The sequence below is a fragment of the Oncorhynchus mykiss genome, chromosome 8, assembly GCF_057628025.1.
Source record: "Oncorhynchus mykiss isolate SJ-2025 chromosome 8, ASM5762802v1, whole genome shotgun sequence".
In the NCBI taxonomy this organism is placed as follows: domain Eukaryota; kingdom Metazoa; phylum Chordata; class Actinopteri; order Salmoniformes; family Salmonidae; genus Oncorhynchus; species Oncorhynchus mykiss.
This window is the reverse complement of record NC_143029.1, coordinates 7525649-7544859: the sequence shown is the minus strand read 5'-3', so window position 1 is coordinate 7544859 and position 19211 is coordinate 7525649. Positions and strand designations below refer to the sequence as shown.

Below are 19211 nucleotides of genomic sequence, written 5' to 3'. Positions count from 1 at the left end.
GTCAAGGGGTATGAATACTTTCTGAAGGCACTTTTTTTATTGTTCTGATCAATGTCTTCTTTTATAAAAAAAGTTTGCTCTGTCTCTTATAGAAAGTAATGACTTGATTTGTGAGGCAGAACCTGGCTGTGGAATCTAGTTGAAACCCAAACGGGAGGCAAGGGAGATGGAATTTGTTTTTGGTAGCGAGGGAGACTAAGTGAATTAATAATGTTTTTGGTGACAATCATCTTTGAAATCAGCATATTTGGCGTTATGGTTTGTGTAATATCACAAAGTACTAGGGTAGTGAATTGATGTTGCTTCAGCTGTAAGCTAACAAAGAAAGTTAGCCTGCAATTAAAGTTGTAAGCTACCGGTATTGTCTTTCATTGTGTTCTAGCCTGTATGGACATTGTTTGGCGAACAGTAATTAACAGTTTCAACATTTCTACATGCTGTGACGCATTATTCAAGTGTGTTAACTTCTGTGCAGCATGAGTGGGGAGCTAACAATGCAGCCCAGACTGCTCTAGTATATGTATATACTGTACCCTATATCATCTACTGCATCTTTATGTAATAAATGTATCACTAGCCACTTTAAACAATGCTACTTAATATACAGCAGAGAGACATGTAGTCCTCATTATGTCCTGTTATAGTCCTATCAGCAGAGAGACTTGTAGTCCTCATTATGTCCTGTTATAGTCCTATCAGCAGAGAGACATGTAGACCTCATTATGTCCTGTTATAGTCCTATCAGCAGAGAGACATGTAGTCCTCATTATGTCCTGTTATAGTCCTATCAGCAGAGAGACTTGTAGTCCTCATTATGTCCTGTTATATTCCTATCAGCAGAGAGACATGTAGACCTCATTATGTCCTGTTATATTCCTATCAGCAGAGAGACTTGTAGTCCTCATTATGTCCTGTTATATTCCTATCAGCAGAGAGACATGTAGTCCTCATTATGTCCTGTTATAGTCCTATCAGCAGAGAGACATGTAGTCCTCATTATGTCCTGTTATAGTCCTATCAGCAGAGAGACATGTCGACCTCATTATGTCCTGTTATAGTCCTATCAGCAGAGAGACATGTAGTCCTCATTATATCCTGTTATATTCCTATCAGCGGAGAGACATGTAGTCCTCATTATGTCCTGTTATATTCCTATCAGCAGAGAGACATGTAGTCCTCATTATGTCCTGTTATATTCCTATCAGCAGAGAGACATGTAGTCTTCATTATGTCCTGCCAGTAGAAACGTGTTTTAGGCCTCACGCTACCCATATAGGGATACATACGTTTAACTTACAGTCGACCCCGACACAGCCATGACACGATCTCAAAGAAGACCTGCAGTACTGACAATCTAGAGTAAAGCCAACCACCCACACACACACACTTTTGTTTTCCTTCAGCTCCCTATCCTGTTGTAGCAAGTTAATCTTCATTTTGGTACGGAGTTAGCCTAGCTACTATCGGACGGGGCCTTCCCTCCCCTCTGCCACCGAAATCGTGAGCTCTTTGAAAATCAATTGTTTCCACCTGTTCGTCCGTCATCTTGAGATTACGTTTCATGAAAACCTTGATTTCCCCCCCCTCCGTTGACTGTTTTCATCCTCCTTTATTCCTATTATAACAATATAATTCTTCATACTTCTGCACTTTATATCAAATAATTCTGCTTTCATTGTTTTATTGTCATGCCGTAGCGTCTCTGTAGTGTGTTTTTAGGGAGTCCACGGTACTTTTCATTGTCTTATTTTCCGCTCTGATTTCTTCCATTTTGTTACTGTAATCCATTCCTGTTTTTAATGCCTCAACGTCCCCCAGTAGTCCAGGCAATAGATCCATTTTTTTTTTTAAAGCTGTTCTCTCATGCTTGTAAGCAGTGCTCCATATTCTGGAGACATACTTCTAAAAAATGTCCCCCCCCCCCCAATTAGTATTTTTAGAATTTGACGGAGGCTTCCCTTCAGTTTCGCTCGAGGAGATTTCCTCTCTCTTTTGTTCGCTTCGATTTATCCGATTTTTCTTTTTTCGCGCATATCAAAATGCTGATCAATAAAATCATTCAAGGTTCTCTTATTTTATCCAGAATGTTTGTTTCGCAGTTATTAGCTAATCCTACATTTTATGATTAATGGGACAAGCTGTGCCTACCACTCCACCAACTGCTGCATCATCAGCCGGTTAGTGAAGAGTGAGAGTCTGTGTTTCTTCTGCTGGGTTAAAAACAACTTCAGTTGTTGTAGCCATGACAAAGGCATCTTTGACATAGAGGCCTAAACCCAACATCTAACCCTCTTCCTCTTCTTTCCTTCTTCCTCTTTCTCCTCCTCTCTTCTCCTCTTCCTCTCTCTCCTCTTCTTTCCTTCTTCCTCTCTCTCTCTCTCCTCTTCCTTTCTCCTCTTCTTTGTTTCTTCTCTTTCTCTCTCTCTCTTCTCCTCTTCCTCTCTCTCCTCTTCTTTCCTTCTTCCTCTCTCTCTCTCTCCTCTTCCTTTCTCTCCTGCAGAGTTCACCAGAGACCGACGCAGCATACAGACCTGAGGAGGACCAACACTAGCAACAACCTTCTGTCTGCCCTGCCTTTCTCTTCCTCCTCCAGTCCTCCCAGCCACCCATGCTCTGTGAGGCTCTCTATCCTCTCCTCTCCCTGGGCATAATGCTCCATCTCTACTGCTGAGCTCTCCCTTACCCCACCTTTACCCCCTAACTCCACCATGACCAGTCTGAAGCGGTCTCAGACGGAGCGTTCGGTGGGCGGCTCGGTACCTGCCTCTGATGAATTCTACACCCGTCGCCTGCGCCTCCCCAATGGTGGAGCCCCCCCACCTCGCTCGGAGAGCACCCACCTCACCTCCTCTTCCTCATCCGGCTCCTCTTCCTCCTCCACCCCGGGGGTTCCCAAGATGGGAGTCAGGGCCCGCGTGGCGGACTGGCCCCCAAAACGGGATGGAACTGGTGGGGTGTGGCACATCACCGTAGATACGGACTCCCCGAGTTCCACCATGTCATCTTCAGGTGGCGGAGAATGTGGGTCAGGCGGGTCGGCCGGGGAACGCGGGTCAGCCGGGGAACGCGGGTCAGCCGGGGAACGCGGGTCGGCCGGGGAACGCGGGTCGGCCGGGGAACGCGGGTCGGCCGGGGAACGAGGAGAAAGAGAACGGAGCTCGGGTTCAGGCTCGGCGCCCACGGCCCATAGCAACCTGTCGGCTAAACTGGGCCACCTGATCAGCCCTCAGGACTCCTCGATGCTCCGGAACATCCACAACACCCTGAAGAGCAAGATGCACCACAGCAGACATCACAGCAAAGACAACCGCTACCTGTCGCCAGACGGCTACCAGGGCTCGCCGCGTAAAGGCATGAGGCGTATCCGCCAGCGCTCCAACAGTGACATCACTATCTCTGAGTTAGAGGGTGACGGGGGCGAGGGCTGGTCCTTCTCCGGCTGGACGCCCATGCATCGAGAGTACGGCAGCACCTCTTCCATAGACAAACATGCAGGCTCAGGGGAGAGCTTCTTCGATATGCTCAAGGTATTTTCTTGATTGATGTAAAAACAATTAGATTTAAATTAAATTAAAAAAAGAACACGGAAAAAATGTACGAAGAATTCCAGAGGATGATGCATGAAAGTGTTGAATACACTGATTGTATGTATTTTAAATGTGTCACGTAAACTTCATTCATTCATTCAAGGGCTATACGTCCCAGGAGGCTCCTGATCAACGCAGCCCGGCGCCGGACAGACTTGGTGAGCTGCTGACGGTGGCCCCGCACAAACAGGCTGCCCTGGATCTACCTGATGGACCCCTGGGTCCTACCAGAGGTAGCCCCGCCAGTCGCCTGAAGGAAAGAGAGAAACACCTGAAGAGGAGGTCCAAGGTAGAGCACATTAATGTTAATAATTATAATGATTTATTAAATGTCTATAGCCCTTTTGATAAAAATCTCAAAGTGCATCAAAAGCAAAAAACAAGCCAAACATTAGCATGAGTAGCCTAGCTATAGCTAGCTAGGTCAACCAATACATCATCATGAGTAGCCTAGCTATAGCTAGCTAGGTCAACCAATACATTATGAGTAGCCTAGCCATAGCTAGCTAGGTCAACCAATACATCCTCATGAGTAGCCTAGCTATAGCTAGCTAGGTCAACCAATACATCATGAGTAGCCTAGCTATAGTTGACTAGGTCAACCAATACATCATCATGAGTAGCCTAGCAATAGCTAGTTAGGTCAACCAATACATCATCATGAGTAGCCTAGCAATAGCTAGTTAGGTCAACCAATACATCATCATGAGTAGTCTAGCTATAGCTAGTTAGGTCAACCAATACATCATCATGAGTAGCCTAGCTATAGTTGACTAGGTCAACCAATACATCATCATGAGTAGCCTAGCAATAGCTAGTTAGGTCAACCAATACATCATCATGAGTAGCCTAGCTTTAGCTAGTTAGGTCAACCAATAGTGGCCAAGACTTTGAATGCATGAATCCTCCAAAGATGGAGAGGAACAGCACATGGCTCGATCTTGGAACCAGCCTGAGTTGCGTAACCACTCGACTTCTGCTTCACAATATATGGCACCCACTTGTGTGATGCCTCATCAGCTCTGGTCGCCAGAAAGCTCACCACTCACAGTTCAGAGTAGTAATCAGTCGTGCTCATTACGAACCCTCTGCCTCAACATTGCAGTCCTCTACTGCATCTCCCATTCCTCTCAAACTTCAGGTGACTCCTCAAACGGTGTTCTTAGAAGATCAGGAACCAGCAACCATGTTAAACAAAAAACATTGGCCAGCTATTGAACAATTTGTATTTATCTTGTCTGTAATTCTGACAGAGTGAGTAAAGTGGTGTAGTAGACAACCAAAGATTTCAAGACTAAAAGTGGTGAAAGCAGTAGTTAAAATACCCTATCTAGTCCTTGGCCTATATCCTAATCTGACTTTGGTGCAGATCATGTTCTTCACATGACATAAAACAAAATTATTGTTACTTGCATAGTGTTTGACGTAGCTAGCTAGCTAAACAAGGAACCATAATCCCCAACTCATGCACCCTGCATGAATCTGCAGATAGCTAAAACTAACCAACTAGGTTCAATGTTGGGGCGGCAGGGTAGCCTAGTGGTTAGAGCGTTGGGCTAGTAACCGGAAAGTTGCAAGTTCAAACCCCCTGAGCTGACAAGGTACAAATCTGTCGTTCTGCCCCTGAACAGGCAGTTAACCCACTGTTCCTAGGCCGTCATTGAAAATAAGAATTTGTTCTTAACTGACTTGCCTGGTTAAATAAAGGTAAAATTAAAAAAAAAAAAATTAAAATGTTAGCTAGCTGTGACAGTATGCTTAAACTTGCAATGAAAAAAACTTTCTGCCGAAATTAGAAATGTATAAAATCTGAAAAAGTAGCTTGACTCTTATTCGTTTACATGGATGAATGCTTTATCCTCTCGGTCACGGTTGCCATGGTTGCTCCTAGTTTAAAGATGGAATCCAGAGACCGGTGTTTATAAAACAACCACCTTGTGTTCTGTACTCTCCACATTTGGCAATCATCTCTCTACTTCCTACCAGGCAATCCACCCACTGGTTTCAAAACTCGGTCAACTTCTTCTGTGACAACAACACTGTTGATCACATTTCTTCCCCATTCCAGAAGAGATTTCTGCCTTAAAACAACAACATTTAGCTAAAAAAGAAATGAAAAATGTTAATGCTCCTCCGCTTCTCCGGCTAGACTGCCTAGCTTCTTGAAACGGGTCACATTGTCATGTCTGTGCTTAATATGTTTTTTTTATTTTTTATGTGTTACGAGTCTGTACATTACACCAATATTACATTAAAATCAATAATTGTTTTTATCCATACACATTGTTTAATGTTTTTAATATATGCACAGTGATGCAAACAACATTTCCCTCTGGGGGATAATAAAGTCATGATCTTATCTGATTCCAGTCGGAGACTGGAGGGGAGTCCATCTTCAGGAAGCTCCGCAGCGTCAAGGCCGAGGGTGACTCGTCCCGGGCTGGGTCTGATGTGGAGGATGGGGTGCGGGAGGACGTCATCGGCCCCCCTCCTAAACCCTGGTCCTGTCAGAAAGGCTTTGCTCACTTTGACGTGCAGAGTATCCTCTTCGACCTCAACGAGGCCATCCAGGGTCGACAGTCCGGCGGGAAACGCAAGAACACCACCACGGGCGCCTCCGCTGCGGCCGCCGCCTCGGCCTCCGCCACTTCCTCGCTCTCGTCCAATCAGAGCGGGGTATGCGGCGGGGGCGGGTCTCCGTGCGGGTCCCAGGAGGAGCTGAGTGGGAAGGAGGGGGCCACGGGACAGGGAGGGACTCACACCACTAACCCTGCCCTAGACCCTGGTGATGAGAAGAGCAACGATCTGGTGCTGAACTGTCCTTGTTTCAGGAATGAGCTGGGAGGAGAGGGAGAGAGGAACATTGGCCTCTCTAAACGGGTAGGAGGACACACACACACACATATATATATATATATATACACACACACACACACACACACCTAGTGTTGTCATACCACTAGTTTTTTCTTGACAAAGAAACGCACACATAGCCGGCTAAACGATATGGTCCTCCAAAGAAACACACTTTATGTCAAATATGTTGTGCTGTCGCATGGAATATAAACGGTGGTGTCTGGGTGGTGTCTGGGTGGTGTCTGGGTGGTGTCTGGGTGGTGTCTGGGTGGTGTCTGGGTGGTGTCTGGGTGGTGATTGGGTGGTGATTGGGTGGTGATTGGGTGGTGTCTGGGTGGTGTCTGGGTGGTGTCTGGGTGGTGTCTGGGTGGTGTCTGGGTGGTGATTGGGTGGTGATTGGGTGGTGTCTGGGTGGTGTCTGGGTGGTGATTGGGTGGTGTCTGGGTGGTGTCTGGGTGGTGTCTGGGTGGTGATTGGGTGGTGTCTGGGTGGTGTCTGGGTGGTGTCTGGGTGGTGACTGGGTGGTGACTGGGTGGTGATTGGGTGGTGTCTGGGTGGTGATTGGGTGGTGACTGGGTGGTGATTGGGTGGTGTCTGGGTGGTGTCTGGGTGGTGTCTGAGTGGTGATTGGGTGGTGTCTGGGTGGTGATTGGGTGGTGACTGGGTGGTGACTGGGTGGTGACTGGGTGGTGACTGGGTGGTGTCTGGGTGGTGACTGGGTGGTGTCTGGGTGGTGTCTGAGTGGTGATTGGGTGGTGTCTGGGTGGTGATTGGGTGATAACATAAGGTTGTCGTGTCCGACATTATGATGGTTTTCCTCAAGACATGAAGGCCCCTTCATATTTTCTTTCATTTCCTTCCTTACTGCCTGGAGTCGTCATTCTAACATCATTACAACCCTACTACACACACAATATATACACTATACACTGTGGCCAGTTTATTATCCTCCCCCTCAATACCTCCATACTAAAGTTACTCCTCCCCCCTCAATACCTCCATACTAACGTTACTCCTCCCCCCTCTATACCTCCATACTAACGTTACTCCTCCCCCCTCAATACCTCCATACTAAAGTTACTCCTCCACCTCAATACCTCCATACTAACGTTACTCCTCCACCTCAATACCTCCATACTAACGTTACTCCTCCCCCTCAATACCTCCATACTAACGTTACTCCTCCCATCAATACCTCCATACTAACGTTACTCCTCCCATCAATACCTCCATACTATCGTTACTCCTTCCATCAATACCTCCATACTAACGTTACTCCTCCCATCAATACCTCCATACTAACGTTACTCCTCCACCTCAATACCTCCATACTAACGTTACTCCTCCACCTCAATACCTCCATACTAACGTTACTCCTCCCATCAATATCTCCATACTAACGTTACTCCTCCCATCAATACCTCCATACTAACGTTACTCCTCCACCTCAATACCTCCATACTAACGTTACTCCTCCCATCAATACCTCCATACTAACGTTACTCCTCCCATCAATACCTCCATACTAAAGTTACTCCTCCCCCCTCAATACCTCCATACTAACGTTACTCTCCCCCCTCAATACCTCCATACTAAAGTTACTCCTCCCCCCTCAATACCTCCATACTAACGTTACTCCTCCCCATCAATACCTCCATACTAACGTTACTCCTCCACCTCAATACCTCCATACTAACGTTACTCCTCCCATCAATACCTCCATACTATCGTTACTCCTTCCATCAATACCTCCATACTAACGTTACTCCTCCCATCAATACCTCCATACTAACGTTACACACAATATATACACTATACACTGTGGCCAGTTTATTATCCTCCCCCTCAATACCTCCATACTAAAGTTACTCCTCCCCCCTCAATACCTCCATACTAACGTTACTCCTCCCCCCTCTATACCTCCATACTAACGTTACTCCTCCCCCCTCAATACCTCCATACTAAAGTTACTCTCCCCCCTCAATACCTCCATACTAAAGTTACTCCTCCCCCCTCAATACCTCCATACTAACGTTACTCCTCCCCATCAATACCTCCATACTAACGTTACACACAATATATACACTATACACTGTGGCCAGTTTATTATCCTCCCCCTCAATACCTCCATACTAAAGTTACTCCTCCCCCCTCAATACCTCCATACTAACGTTACTCCTCCCATCAATACCTCCATACTAACGTTACACACAATATATACACTATACACTGTGGCCAGTTTATTATCCTCCCCCTCAATACCTCCATACTAAAGTTACTCTCCCCCCTCAATACCTCCATACTAAAGTTACTCCTCCCCCCTCAATACCTCCATACTAACGTTACTACTCCCCATCAATACCTCCATACTAACGTTACTCCTCCACCTCAATACCTCCATACTAACGTTACTCCTCCCCATCAATACCTCCATACTAACGTTACTCCTCCACCTCAATACCTCCATACTAACGTTACTCCTCCCATCAATACCTCCATACTATCGTTACTCCTTCCATCAATACCTCCATACTAACGTTACTCCTCCCATCAATACCTCCATACTAACATTACTCCTCCCCATCAATACCTCCATACTAACGTTACTCCTCCACCTCAATACCTCCATACTAACGTTACTCCTCCCATCAATACCTCCATACTAACGTTACTCCTCCACCTCAATACCTCCATACTAACGTTACTCCTCCCATCAATACCTCCATACTAAAGTTACTCCTCCCCCCTCAATACCTCCATACTAACGTTACTCCTCCACCTCAATACCTCCATACTAACGTTACTCCTCCCATCAATACCTCCATACTAACGTTACTCCTCCCCCCTCAATACCTCCATACTAACGTTACTCCTCCACCTCAATACCTCCATACTAACGTTACTCCTCCCCATCAATACCTCCATACTAATGTTACTCCTCCACCTCAATACCTCCATACTAATGTTACTCCTCCCCCTCAATACCTCCATACTAACGTTACTCTTCCCCCCTCAATACCTCCATACTAACGTTACTCCTCCCCATCAATACCTCCATACTAACGTTACTCCTCCCATCAATACCTCCATACTAACGTTACTCCTCCCCCTCAATACCTCCATACTAACGTTACTCTTCCCCCCTCAATACCTCCATACTAACGTTACTCCTCCCCCTCAATACCTCCATACTAACGTTACTCTTCCCCCCTCAATACCTCCATACTAACGTTACTCCTCCACCTCAATACCTCCATACTAACGTTACTCCTCCACCTCAATACCTCCATACTAACGTTACTCCTCCACCTCAATACCTCCATTCTAACGTTACTCCTCCACCTCAATACCTCCATACTAACGTTACTCCTCCACCTCAATACCTCCATACTAACGTTACTCCTCCACCTCAATACCTCCATACTAACGTTACTCCTCCACCTCAATACCTCCATACTAAAGTTACTCCTCCCCCTCAATACCTCCATACTAACGTTACTCCTCCCCATCAATACCTCCATACTAACGTTACTCTTCCCCATCAATACCTCCATACTAACGTTACTCCTCCCCCTCAATACCTCCATACTAACGTTACTCCTCCCCCTCAATACCTCCATAGTAACGTTACTCCTCCCCCTCAATACCTCCATACTAACGTTACTCCTCCCCATCAATACCTCCATACTAACGTTACTCCTCCCCATCAATACCTCCATACTAACGTTACTCCTCCCCCTCTATACCTCCATACTAATGTTACTCCTCCCCCTCAATACCTCCATACTTACGTTACTCCTCCCCATCAATACCTCCATACTAACGTTACTCCTCCCCCTCAATACCTCCATACTAACGTTACTCCTCCCCCTCAATACCTCCATACTAAAGTTACTCCTCCCCCCTCAATACCTCCATACTAACGTTACTCCTCCCCCCTCAATACCTCCATACTAACGTTACTCCTCCCCATCAATACCTCCATACTAACGTTACTCCTCCCCATCAATACCTCCATACTAACGTTACTCCTCCCCATCAATACCTCCATACTAACGTTACTCCTCCCCCCTCAATACCTCCATACTAACGTTACTCCTCCCCATCAATACCTCCATACTAACGTTACTCCTCCCCATCAATACCTCCATACTAACGTTACTCCTCCCCATCAATACCTCCATACTAACGTTACTCCTCCCCCCTCAATACCTCCATACTAAAGTTACTCCTCCCCCCTCAATACCTCCATACTAACGTTACTCCTCCCCATCAATACCTCCATACTAAAGTTACTCCTCCCCCCTCAATACCTCCATACTAACGTTACCCCTCCCCCCTCAATACCTCCATACTAACGTTACTCCTCCCCCTCAATACCTCCATACTAACGTTACTCCTCCCCCTCAATACCTCCATACTAGCGTTACTCCTCCCCCTCAATACCTCCATACTAACGTTACTCCTCCCCCTCAATACCTCCATACTAACGTTACTCCTCCCCCTCAATACCTCCATACTAACGTTACTCCTCCCCATCAATACCTCCATACTAACGTTGCTCCTCCCCCTCAATACATCCATACTAACGTTACTCCTTCCCCCTTCTCAGCAGGGTAGTATAGGCAGTGGGGGCAGCTCCAGTGGCTCTGGGGGGGGAAGTGGCTCAGAGGAGGGACCCCTGGAGACCTCTCTCCCCCACTTCACCAACGCCGGGGTGTCCGTGCTGGAGGCCCCTAAAGACGGACAGGGACAGCATGCTGATAGGGCCAAACGATCTGTGGAGCACTGCGACCAGGGGTCTTACTACTACAGGAAATACTTCTATCTGAGAGGTGAGAGGGAGGAAGTGGAGAGGTCTGGGGTCTTATTACTACAGGAAATACCTCTATCTGAGAGGTGAAAGGGAGGAAGAGGTCTGGGAGCTTACTACTACTACTACCACTACCGGAAATACTTATATCTGAGATACTACTACCGGAAATACTTATCGGAGAGGACAAGGAGAGGTCTGGGGCCCTGCTACTACTACTGCCACTACTACTACTACTACAGGAAATACTTATATCTGAGAAGGGAGGGAGGGAGGAAGGACGAGGAGAGGTCTGGGGCCCTACTACTACCACTACTACTACTACTACTACTAACACTACCACTACTACGACTACCACTACTACAGGAAATACTTATATCTGGGAGGGAGGGAGGGAGGGGAGAGGTCTGGGGCCCTACTACTACTACTACTACTACTACTACTACTACTACTACTGCTACTGCTACTGCTACTGCTACTACTACTGCTACTACTGCTGCTGCTGCTGCTGCTGCTGCTACTGCTACTACTACTGCTACTACTACTGCTACTACTGCTACTACTGCTGCTACTGCTACTGCTACTGCTACTACTACTGCTGCTACTGCTGCTGCTGCTGCTGCTGCTGCTGCTACTGCTGCTACTGCTACTACTACTGCTACTACTGCTACTACTGCTGCTACTGCTGCTGCTACTGCTGCTGCTACTGCTACAGCAAATACTTACAGTTGAAGTCAGAAGTTCACATGCACCTTCACCAAACACATTTAAACTCAGTTTTTCACAATTCCTGACATTTAATCCAAGTAAAAATTGCCTGTTTTAGGTCCGTTAGGATCACCACTTTATTTTAATAATGTGAAATGTCAGAATAATAGTAGAGAGAAGTCAAAAGTTTTTCCATCACTCCGTTTTCTCACGCAAATGCAAAGCCTATAGAAATGTTGTGAGCTCAAGTGTATGTAAACTTTTGACTTCAACTGTGTATCTGGGAGGAAGAGGAGAGGTCTGGGGGCCTACTGTTACTACAGGAACTACTTCTACCTGAGAAGTGAGATTATAGCATCTCTATTCATGCATTGCTAAGGTAGAGTAGATTTGAATGTCTGTATGCCTTGGAGAGAAAAATCTGACTTTCTCTCTTTTCCCTCTTTCACCTTGTCCCCTCCTCTCTCTCTCTCGCTCGCTCTCTCGTCCAGAGCATTGGAACTACCTGGGTGTAGATGACACTCTGGGTCCAGTAGCAGTGAGTTTGAGGAGAGAGAAGCTAGAAGAACACAAGGAGCATGGACAGCAGTACAACTACAGAGTCATCTTCAGAACCAGCGAGGTAAATAGCTATATATCTATCAGGGTTGGGGTTCATTTGAATTGAAGTTAGTCAAATCAGGAAGTGATTTGAATTTAAAAATTGAAAAACTTTTCGCACACTTTTTTTCAATTATTGTATTGGAATTTAATTTTGCTTCCTGAATAGACTGGCTTTCAATTTTAATTGACCCCAACCCTTGTATATATGGCATAAGAGTGTCTAACCCGGATATATATGGCTCTTCTTCCCTTCTCTCCCACTCTTCTAACACAGATATATGGCTCTTCTTCCCTTCTTTCCCACTCTTCTAACCCGGATCCCCTTCTGCCTTTCCCTCTCCTCCTTTTTATTTCCCACAACCCCCTTCATCCCAGCTTTTCCATAGCCGATGTGAGCAAGACCTTTTTAAACAGGTCAACATTCACAAGGGCCAGATGAATTACCAGGAAGTGTACTCAGAGCATGTGGCAAGTGTCTTCACTGACGTTTTTCAACCTCCCCCTGACACTGTTTGTAATACCTACGTGACACTGTTTGTAATACCTACGGTTTGTAATACCTACGTCAAGCAGACCGCCGTAGTCCCTTTCCCCAAGAATGCCAAGGTAACCTGTCTGAATGGCTATCGCAACGGAATTCTTTGAAAGGCTGGTCACATCAACACCATCATCCCAGACACCATGAACACAGTCCAATTCACCGTCCCAACAGATCCACACTGCCCTTTCCTACCTGGACAAAAGGAACACCTATGTGAGAATGCTATTCATTGACTACAGCTCAGCGTTCAACACCGTAGTGCCGTCAAAACTTATCACGACTCCGACACGATGGTGGTTGGCCTGATCACGGACTACAATGAGACAACCTCTCCTTCAACGTCAAGACAAAGGAGTTGATTGTGAACTACAGGAAACGGAGGGTCGAGCCACGCCACCATCCACATTGACAGGGTTGTAGTGGAGCTGGTCGAGAGCTTCAAGTTTCTCGGTGTGCACATCACTAAGGATTTATCATGGTCCGAACACACCAACAACAGTCGTGAGGAACGCACAACGAGGCCTCTTATTTTTTTATTTATTTTATTTAACATTTACGATACAACCTGGATTCGAACCAGATGCAGTGTCTTAGACAACTGCGCCACTCGGGAGCCCCTCTTCCCCCTCAGGAGGCTGAAAAGATTTGACATGGGCCCTCAGATCCTCAAAGTTCTACAGCTGCACCATCGAGAGCATCCTGACTGGCTGCATCACCGCTTGGTATGCCGACCGCAAGGCGCTGCAGAGGGTAGTGCGTACGGCCCAGAACATCACTGGGGCCGAGTGCGTACGGCCCAGAACATCCCTGGGGCCGAGTGCGTACGGCCCAGGACATCCCTGGGGCCGAGTGCGTACGGCCCAGGACATCCCTGGGGCCGAGTGCGTTCGGCCCAGGACATCCCTGGGGCCGAGTGCGTACGGTTCAGGACATCCCTGGGGCCGAGTGCGTACGGCCCAGGACATCCCTGGGGCCGAGTGCGTACGGCCCAGGACATCCCTGGGGCCGAGTGCGTACGGCCCAGGACATCCCTGGGGCCGAGTGCGTACGGCCCAGGACATCCCTGGGGCGGAGCTCCCTGCCAACTTTTTGCATTGACCCACTTTGCACTAACTTTTTTTTTTGACTCATCACATACGCTGCTGCCACTATTTTATTATCTATCCTGTTGCATAGTCACGTTGACCCCTACCTGTATGTACACACAGTGCCTTCAAAGTATTCATACCCCTTGACTTTTTCCACATTTTGTTGTTATAGCATGAATTTAACATGAATTAAATGTAGATTTTGAGTCAATGGCCTACACACAATTCCCCATAATGTCATAATGGAATTACACTATTTGGACACCCCTTCAAATAAGTGGATTCGGCTAATTCATCCACGCCCGTTGCAATAACTTTCAGCCACACCCAGCTCAATAACTTTTTCGGGAGCTTCTTGAAATGGCCGAGCAGCCTAAGATCACCATGCAGAATGCGTCGGCCGGAGTAGGGCTGTTAGGGTGACTGTGTTACCGCCACACACCGGCGGTCACGAATCATGAAGGCAGTCAAGTTCCACATGACCGTTTAGTCACGGTAATTAGGCTTCTCCAAACTCTGATGCTGCCGATGGTCATTAGTAGTCTACCAAACGTGCTTAACTGCCTGGTACTCAGCACTCTACTGTCCCTCTAATCACTCTGACATCAATGCAAATGTAATCAAAAGTCTAATTAAACACTTTATGAGAGCCCATGAGCTCATGCTGTGCAACATTTCTATAGGCTTTGCATTTGCGTGAGAAAACGGAGTGATGGCCGCTAATAAAAAGAGGAGGATCTCATCAGCTTTCTATAGGCTAGGCCTCCTATATTTATTTCTCAACTTTCCTAATATTAAGCACATTGCTTATATTTATGACGAGTATAGGAGTATAGTCTACCTGGCTGGCAGGAAAATTAACCACGGTGAAATCGTCCTCCATTAGCTATTTTAAAGCACAAATAACATGTATTTGTTCCCCGCTCACCCGGTTGCATGATAATAGTCCATCATAAATCCCCCCCCAAAAAATCACACATAAAGTACCAGTCAAAAGTTTGGACACACCTACTCATTCAAGGGTTTTTCTTTATTCTACATTGTATTCTACATATGGAATCATGTAGTAACCAAAAAAGTGTTAAATTCTTCAGAGTAACCACCCTTTGCCTTGATGACAGCTTTTCACACTCTTGGCATTCTCTCAACCAGCTTCATAAGGAATGCCTTTCCAACAGTCTTGAAGGAGTTCTCACATCTGCTGAACACTTGTTGGCTGCTTTTCCTTCACTCTGCAGTCCAACTCATCCCAAACCATCTCAATTGGGCTGAGGTCGGGTTATAGTGGAGGCCAGGTCATCTGATGCAGCACTCCATCACTCTCCTTCTTGGTTATATAGCCCTTAAACAGCCTAGAGGTTTGTTGGTTCATTGTCCTGTTGAATAACAAATGATTGTCCCACTAAGTGCAAACCAGATGGGATGGCGTATCGCTGCAGAATGCTGTGGTGTGCCTTGAATTCTAAATAAATCACAGTGTCACCAGCAAATGAAAATCCACACCATAGCACCACCATGCTTCACGGTGGGAACCACACATGCAGAGATAATCCGGTCACCTACTCTGCGTCTGACAAAGACACGGCGGTTGGAACCAAAAATCTCAGATTTGGACTCATCAGACCAGATTTCCACCGGTCTAGTCTCCATTGCTCGTGTTTCCCTGGCTGTCTTCTTATTGGTGTCCTTTAGTGGTGGGTTCTTTGCAGCAATTCATCCATGAAAGCCTGACTCATGTAGTGTCCTCTGAACAGTTGATGTTGAGATGTGTCTGTTGCATTTATTTGGGCTGCAATCTGAGATGATCTGAGTTAACTCTAATGAACTCATCCTCTGCAGCAGAGCTAACTGTGGTCCTCATGAGAGACAGTTTCATCACAGCGCTTTATGGTTTTTGCGACTGCACTTTGAAGAAACTTTCAAAGTTGTTGAAATATTCCCCCATTGACTGACCTTCATTTTCTTTATTTAACCAGGCAAGTCAGTTAAGAACAAATTCTTATTTTCAATGACTTCCTAGGAACAGCGGGTTAACTGCCTGTTCAGGGGCAGGACGACAGATTTGTACCTTGTCAGCTCGGGGATTTGAACTTGCAATCTTCCTAGTCCAACGCTCTAACCGCTAGGCTACCCTGCCACCCCAATGTCTTCAAGTAATGATGGACTTACATTACATTCTTTTGCTTATTTGAGCTGTTCTTGTCATAATATGGACTTGGTCTTTTACCAAATAGGACTGTCTTCTGTATACCACCCTACCTTGTCACAACACAACTCATGGATTGGCTCAAACACATTAAGAAGGAATGCAATCCCACAAATGAACTTTTAACAAGGTACACCTGTTAATTGAATTCCATTCCAGGTGACTACCTCATACCTCAACCTCCATCCTCCCCTCTACCTCCCTCCATCCTCCCCTCTACCTCCATCCATCCTCCCCTCTACCTCCATCCATCCTCCCCTCTACCTCCCTCCATCCTCCCCTCTACCTCCCTCCATCCTCCCCTCTACCTCCCTCCATCCTCCCCTCTACCTCCCTCCATCCTCCCCCCTACCTCCCTCCATCCTCCCCCCTACCTCCCTTCATCCTCCCCTCTACCTCCCTCCATCCTCCCCTCTAACTCCCTCACTCTCTCCAGTTCCTCAGACCCTGCAGTAGCATAACCAGTCATTTCAATTATTGAATATTGAATGTCAGGGTCAGCAATGCTCTTACAGTTGTGTAACTAATTTACAGTAATATAACCTGTTTAAAGTAATATAACCTGCTTACAGTAATAGATGTTTACAGTAATGGATGGTTACAGCTATAGAACCTGTTTACAGTAATTGGTGATTACAGCTATAGAACCTGTTTACAGTAATAGGTGGTTACAGCTATAGAACCGGTTTACGGTAATAGGTGGTTACAGCTATAGAACCTGTTTACAGTAATAGGTGGTTACAGCTATAGAACCGGTTTACGGTAATAGGTGGTTTCAGCTATAGAACCCGGTTTACGGTAATAGGTGGTTACAGCTATAGAACCTGTTTACAGTAATAGGTGATTACAGTTATATAATCGGTTTACAGTTCTAGTTGGTTACAGGTATATAACCTATTTACAGTAATAGGTGGTTACTGCCATAGAACCGGTTTACAGTAATAGGTGGTTACAGCTATAGAACCGGTTTACGGTAATAGGTGGTTACAGCTATAGGAACCGGATTACGGTAATAGGTGGTTACAGCTATAGGAACCGGATTACGGTAATTGGTGGTTACAGCTATAGGAACCGGATTACGGTAATTGGTGGTTACAGCTATAGAACCGGTTTGCTGTAATAGGTGGTTACAGCTATAGGAACCGGTTTACGGTAATAGTTGGTTACAGCTATAGAACCGGTTTGCGGTAATAGGTGGTTACAGCTATAGAACCGGTTTGCGGTAATAGGTGGTTACAGCTATAGAACCTGTTTACAGTAATTGGTGATTACAGCTATAGAACCTGTTTACAGTAATAGGTGGTTACAGCTATAGAACCGGTTTACGGTAATAGGTGGTTACAGCTATAGAACCTGTTTACAGTAATAGGTGGTTACAGCTATAGAACCGGTTTACGGTAATAGGTGGTTTCAGCTATAGAACCCGGTTTACGGTAATAGGTGGTTACAGCTATAGAACCGGTTTACGGTAATAGGTGGTTACAGCTATAGAACCTGTTTACAGTAATAGGTGGTTACTGCCATAGAACCGGTTTACAGTAATAGGAGGTTACAGCTATAGAACCGGTTTACGGTAATAGGTGGTTACAGCTATAGAACCGGATTACGGTAATAGGTGGTTACAGCTATAGGAACCGGATTACGGTAATAGGTGGTTACAGCTATAGGAACCGGATTACGGTAATTGGTGGTTACAGCTATAGGAACCGGATTACGGTAATTGGTGGTTACAGCTATAGAACCGGTTTGCTGTAATAGGTGGTTACAGCTATAGGAACCGGTTTACGGTAATAGTTGGTTACAGCTATAGAACCGGTTTGCGGTAATAGGTGGTTACAGCTATAGAACCGGTTTGCGGTAATAGGTGGTTACAGCTATAGGAACCGGTTTACGGTAATAGGTGGTTACAGCTGTAGGACCGGTTTACGGTAATAGGTGGTTACAGCTATAGGACCGGTTTACGGTAATAGGTGGTAACAGCTATAGAACTGGTTTACAGTAATAGGTGGTTACAGCTATTGAACCGTGTGTACAGTAAGACGTAGTTTGCAGCTACATAACCTATTTACAGTAATAGGTGGTTACTGCCATAGAACCGGTTTACAGTAATAGGTGGTTACAGCTATAGAACCCAGTTATGTGACAGTCATAGAAACAGACACTGTAATGGTGGTCTAATAGCTGCTGCCTTTATCCCACCCCCTCTTCTCCTTTCCTATTCTCTCCACCCCCCTGCTCGCTGCTATTGGAAGGTGTGTGTGTGTGTGTGTGTGTGTGTGTGTGTGTGTGTGTGTGTGTGTGTGTGTGTGTGTGTGTGTGTGTGTGTGTGTTGAGACCGCGTCACAGGATAATGGTTAAGACCAGTGGTGTTGTGGGTTCTCTCAACCAGCTGAAGTTCATCCCTGTTAGTTCATTTAGCCCACAGGTCTCAGTCAGAACGTCTCACTAAAAGCTACAGTACACAACAACATTACATTTTATTATACATAGTGACATTTTGCAGAATATTATTGTCTTTCAACACCCAATGCCACTGTACAGTACCTCTCAGTGACACACAATCACACACAGGGGACTTGACTCTGTGTGTCTACTGAGCGTTGGACTAGTAACCAAAAGGTTGCAAGTTCGAATCCCCGAGCTGACAAGGTACAAATCTGTCGTTCTGCCCCTGAACAGGCAGTTAACCCACTGTTCCTAGGCCGTCATCGAAAATAAGAATTTGTTCTTAACTGACTTGCCTGGTTAAATAAAGGTTAAATAAAAAATATAGAAAGGTCTCTGTCATTCTATAATGTACACTGTCCGT

At 46.0% G+C, this 19211-nt stretch overlaps 1 protein-coding gene across 1 annotated transcript in view; it reads left to right on the top strand.

The window, feature by feature from the left end:
- The window catches only part of sipa1l1 (signal-induced proliferation-associated 1 like 1), a 219796-nt gene that overhangs the window by 112325 nt on the left and 88260 nt on the right, over window positions 1–19211 (top strand). The window contains 5 exon segments of the mRNA XM_090242469.1: window positions 2501–3527; window positions 3691–3876; window positions 5958–6467; window positions 11056–11278; window positions 12456–12586. Coding sequence (XP_090098595.1) covers window positions 2709–3527; window positions 3691–3876; window positions 5958–6467; window positions 11056–11278; window positions 12456–12586 — 1869 coding nt within the window. The 5' untranslated portion in view covers window positions 2501–2708.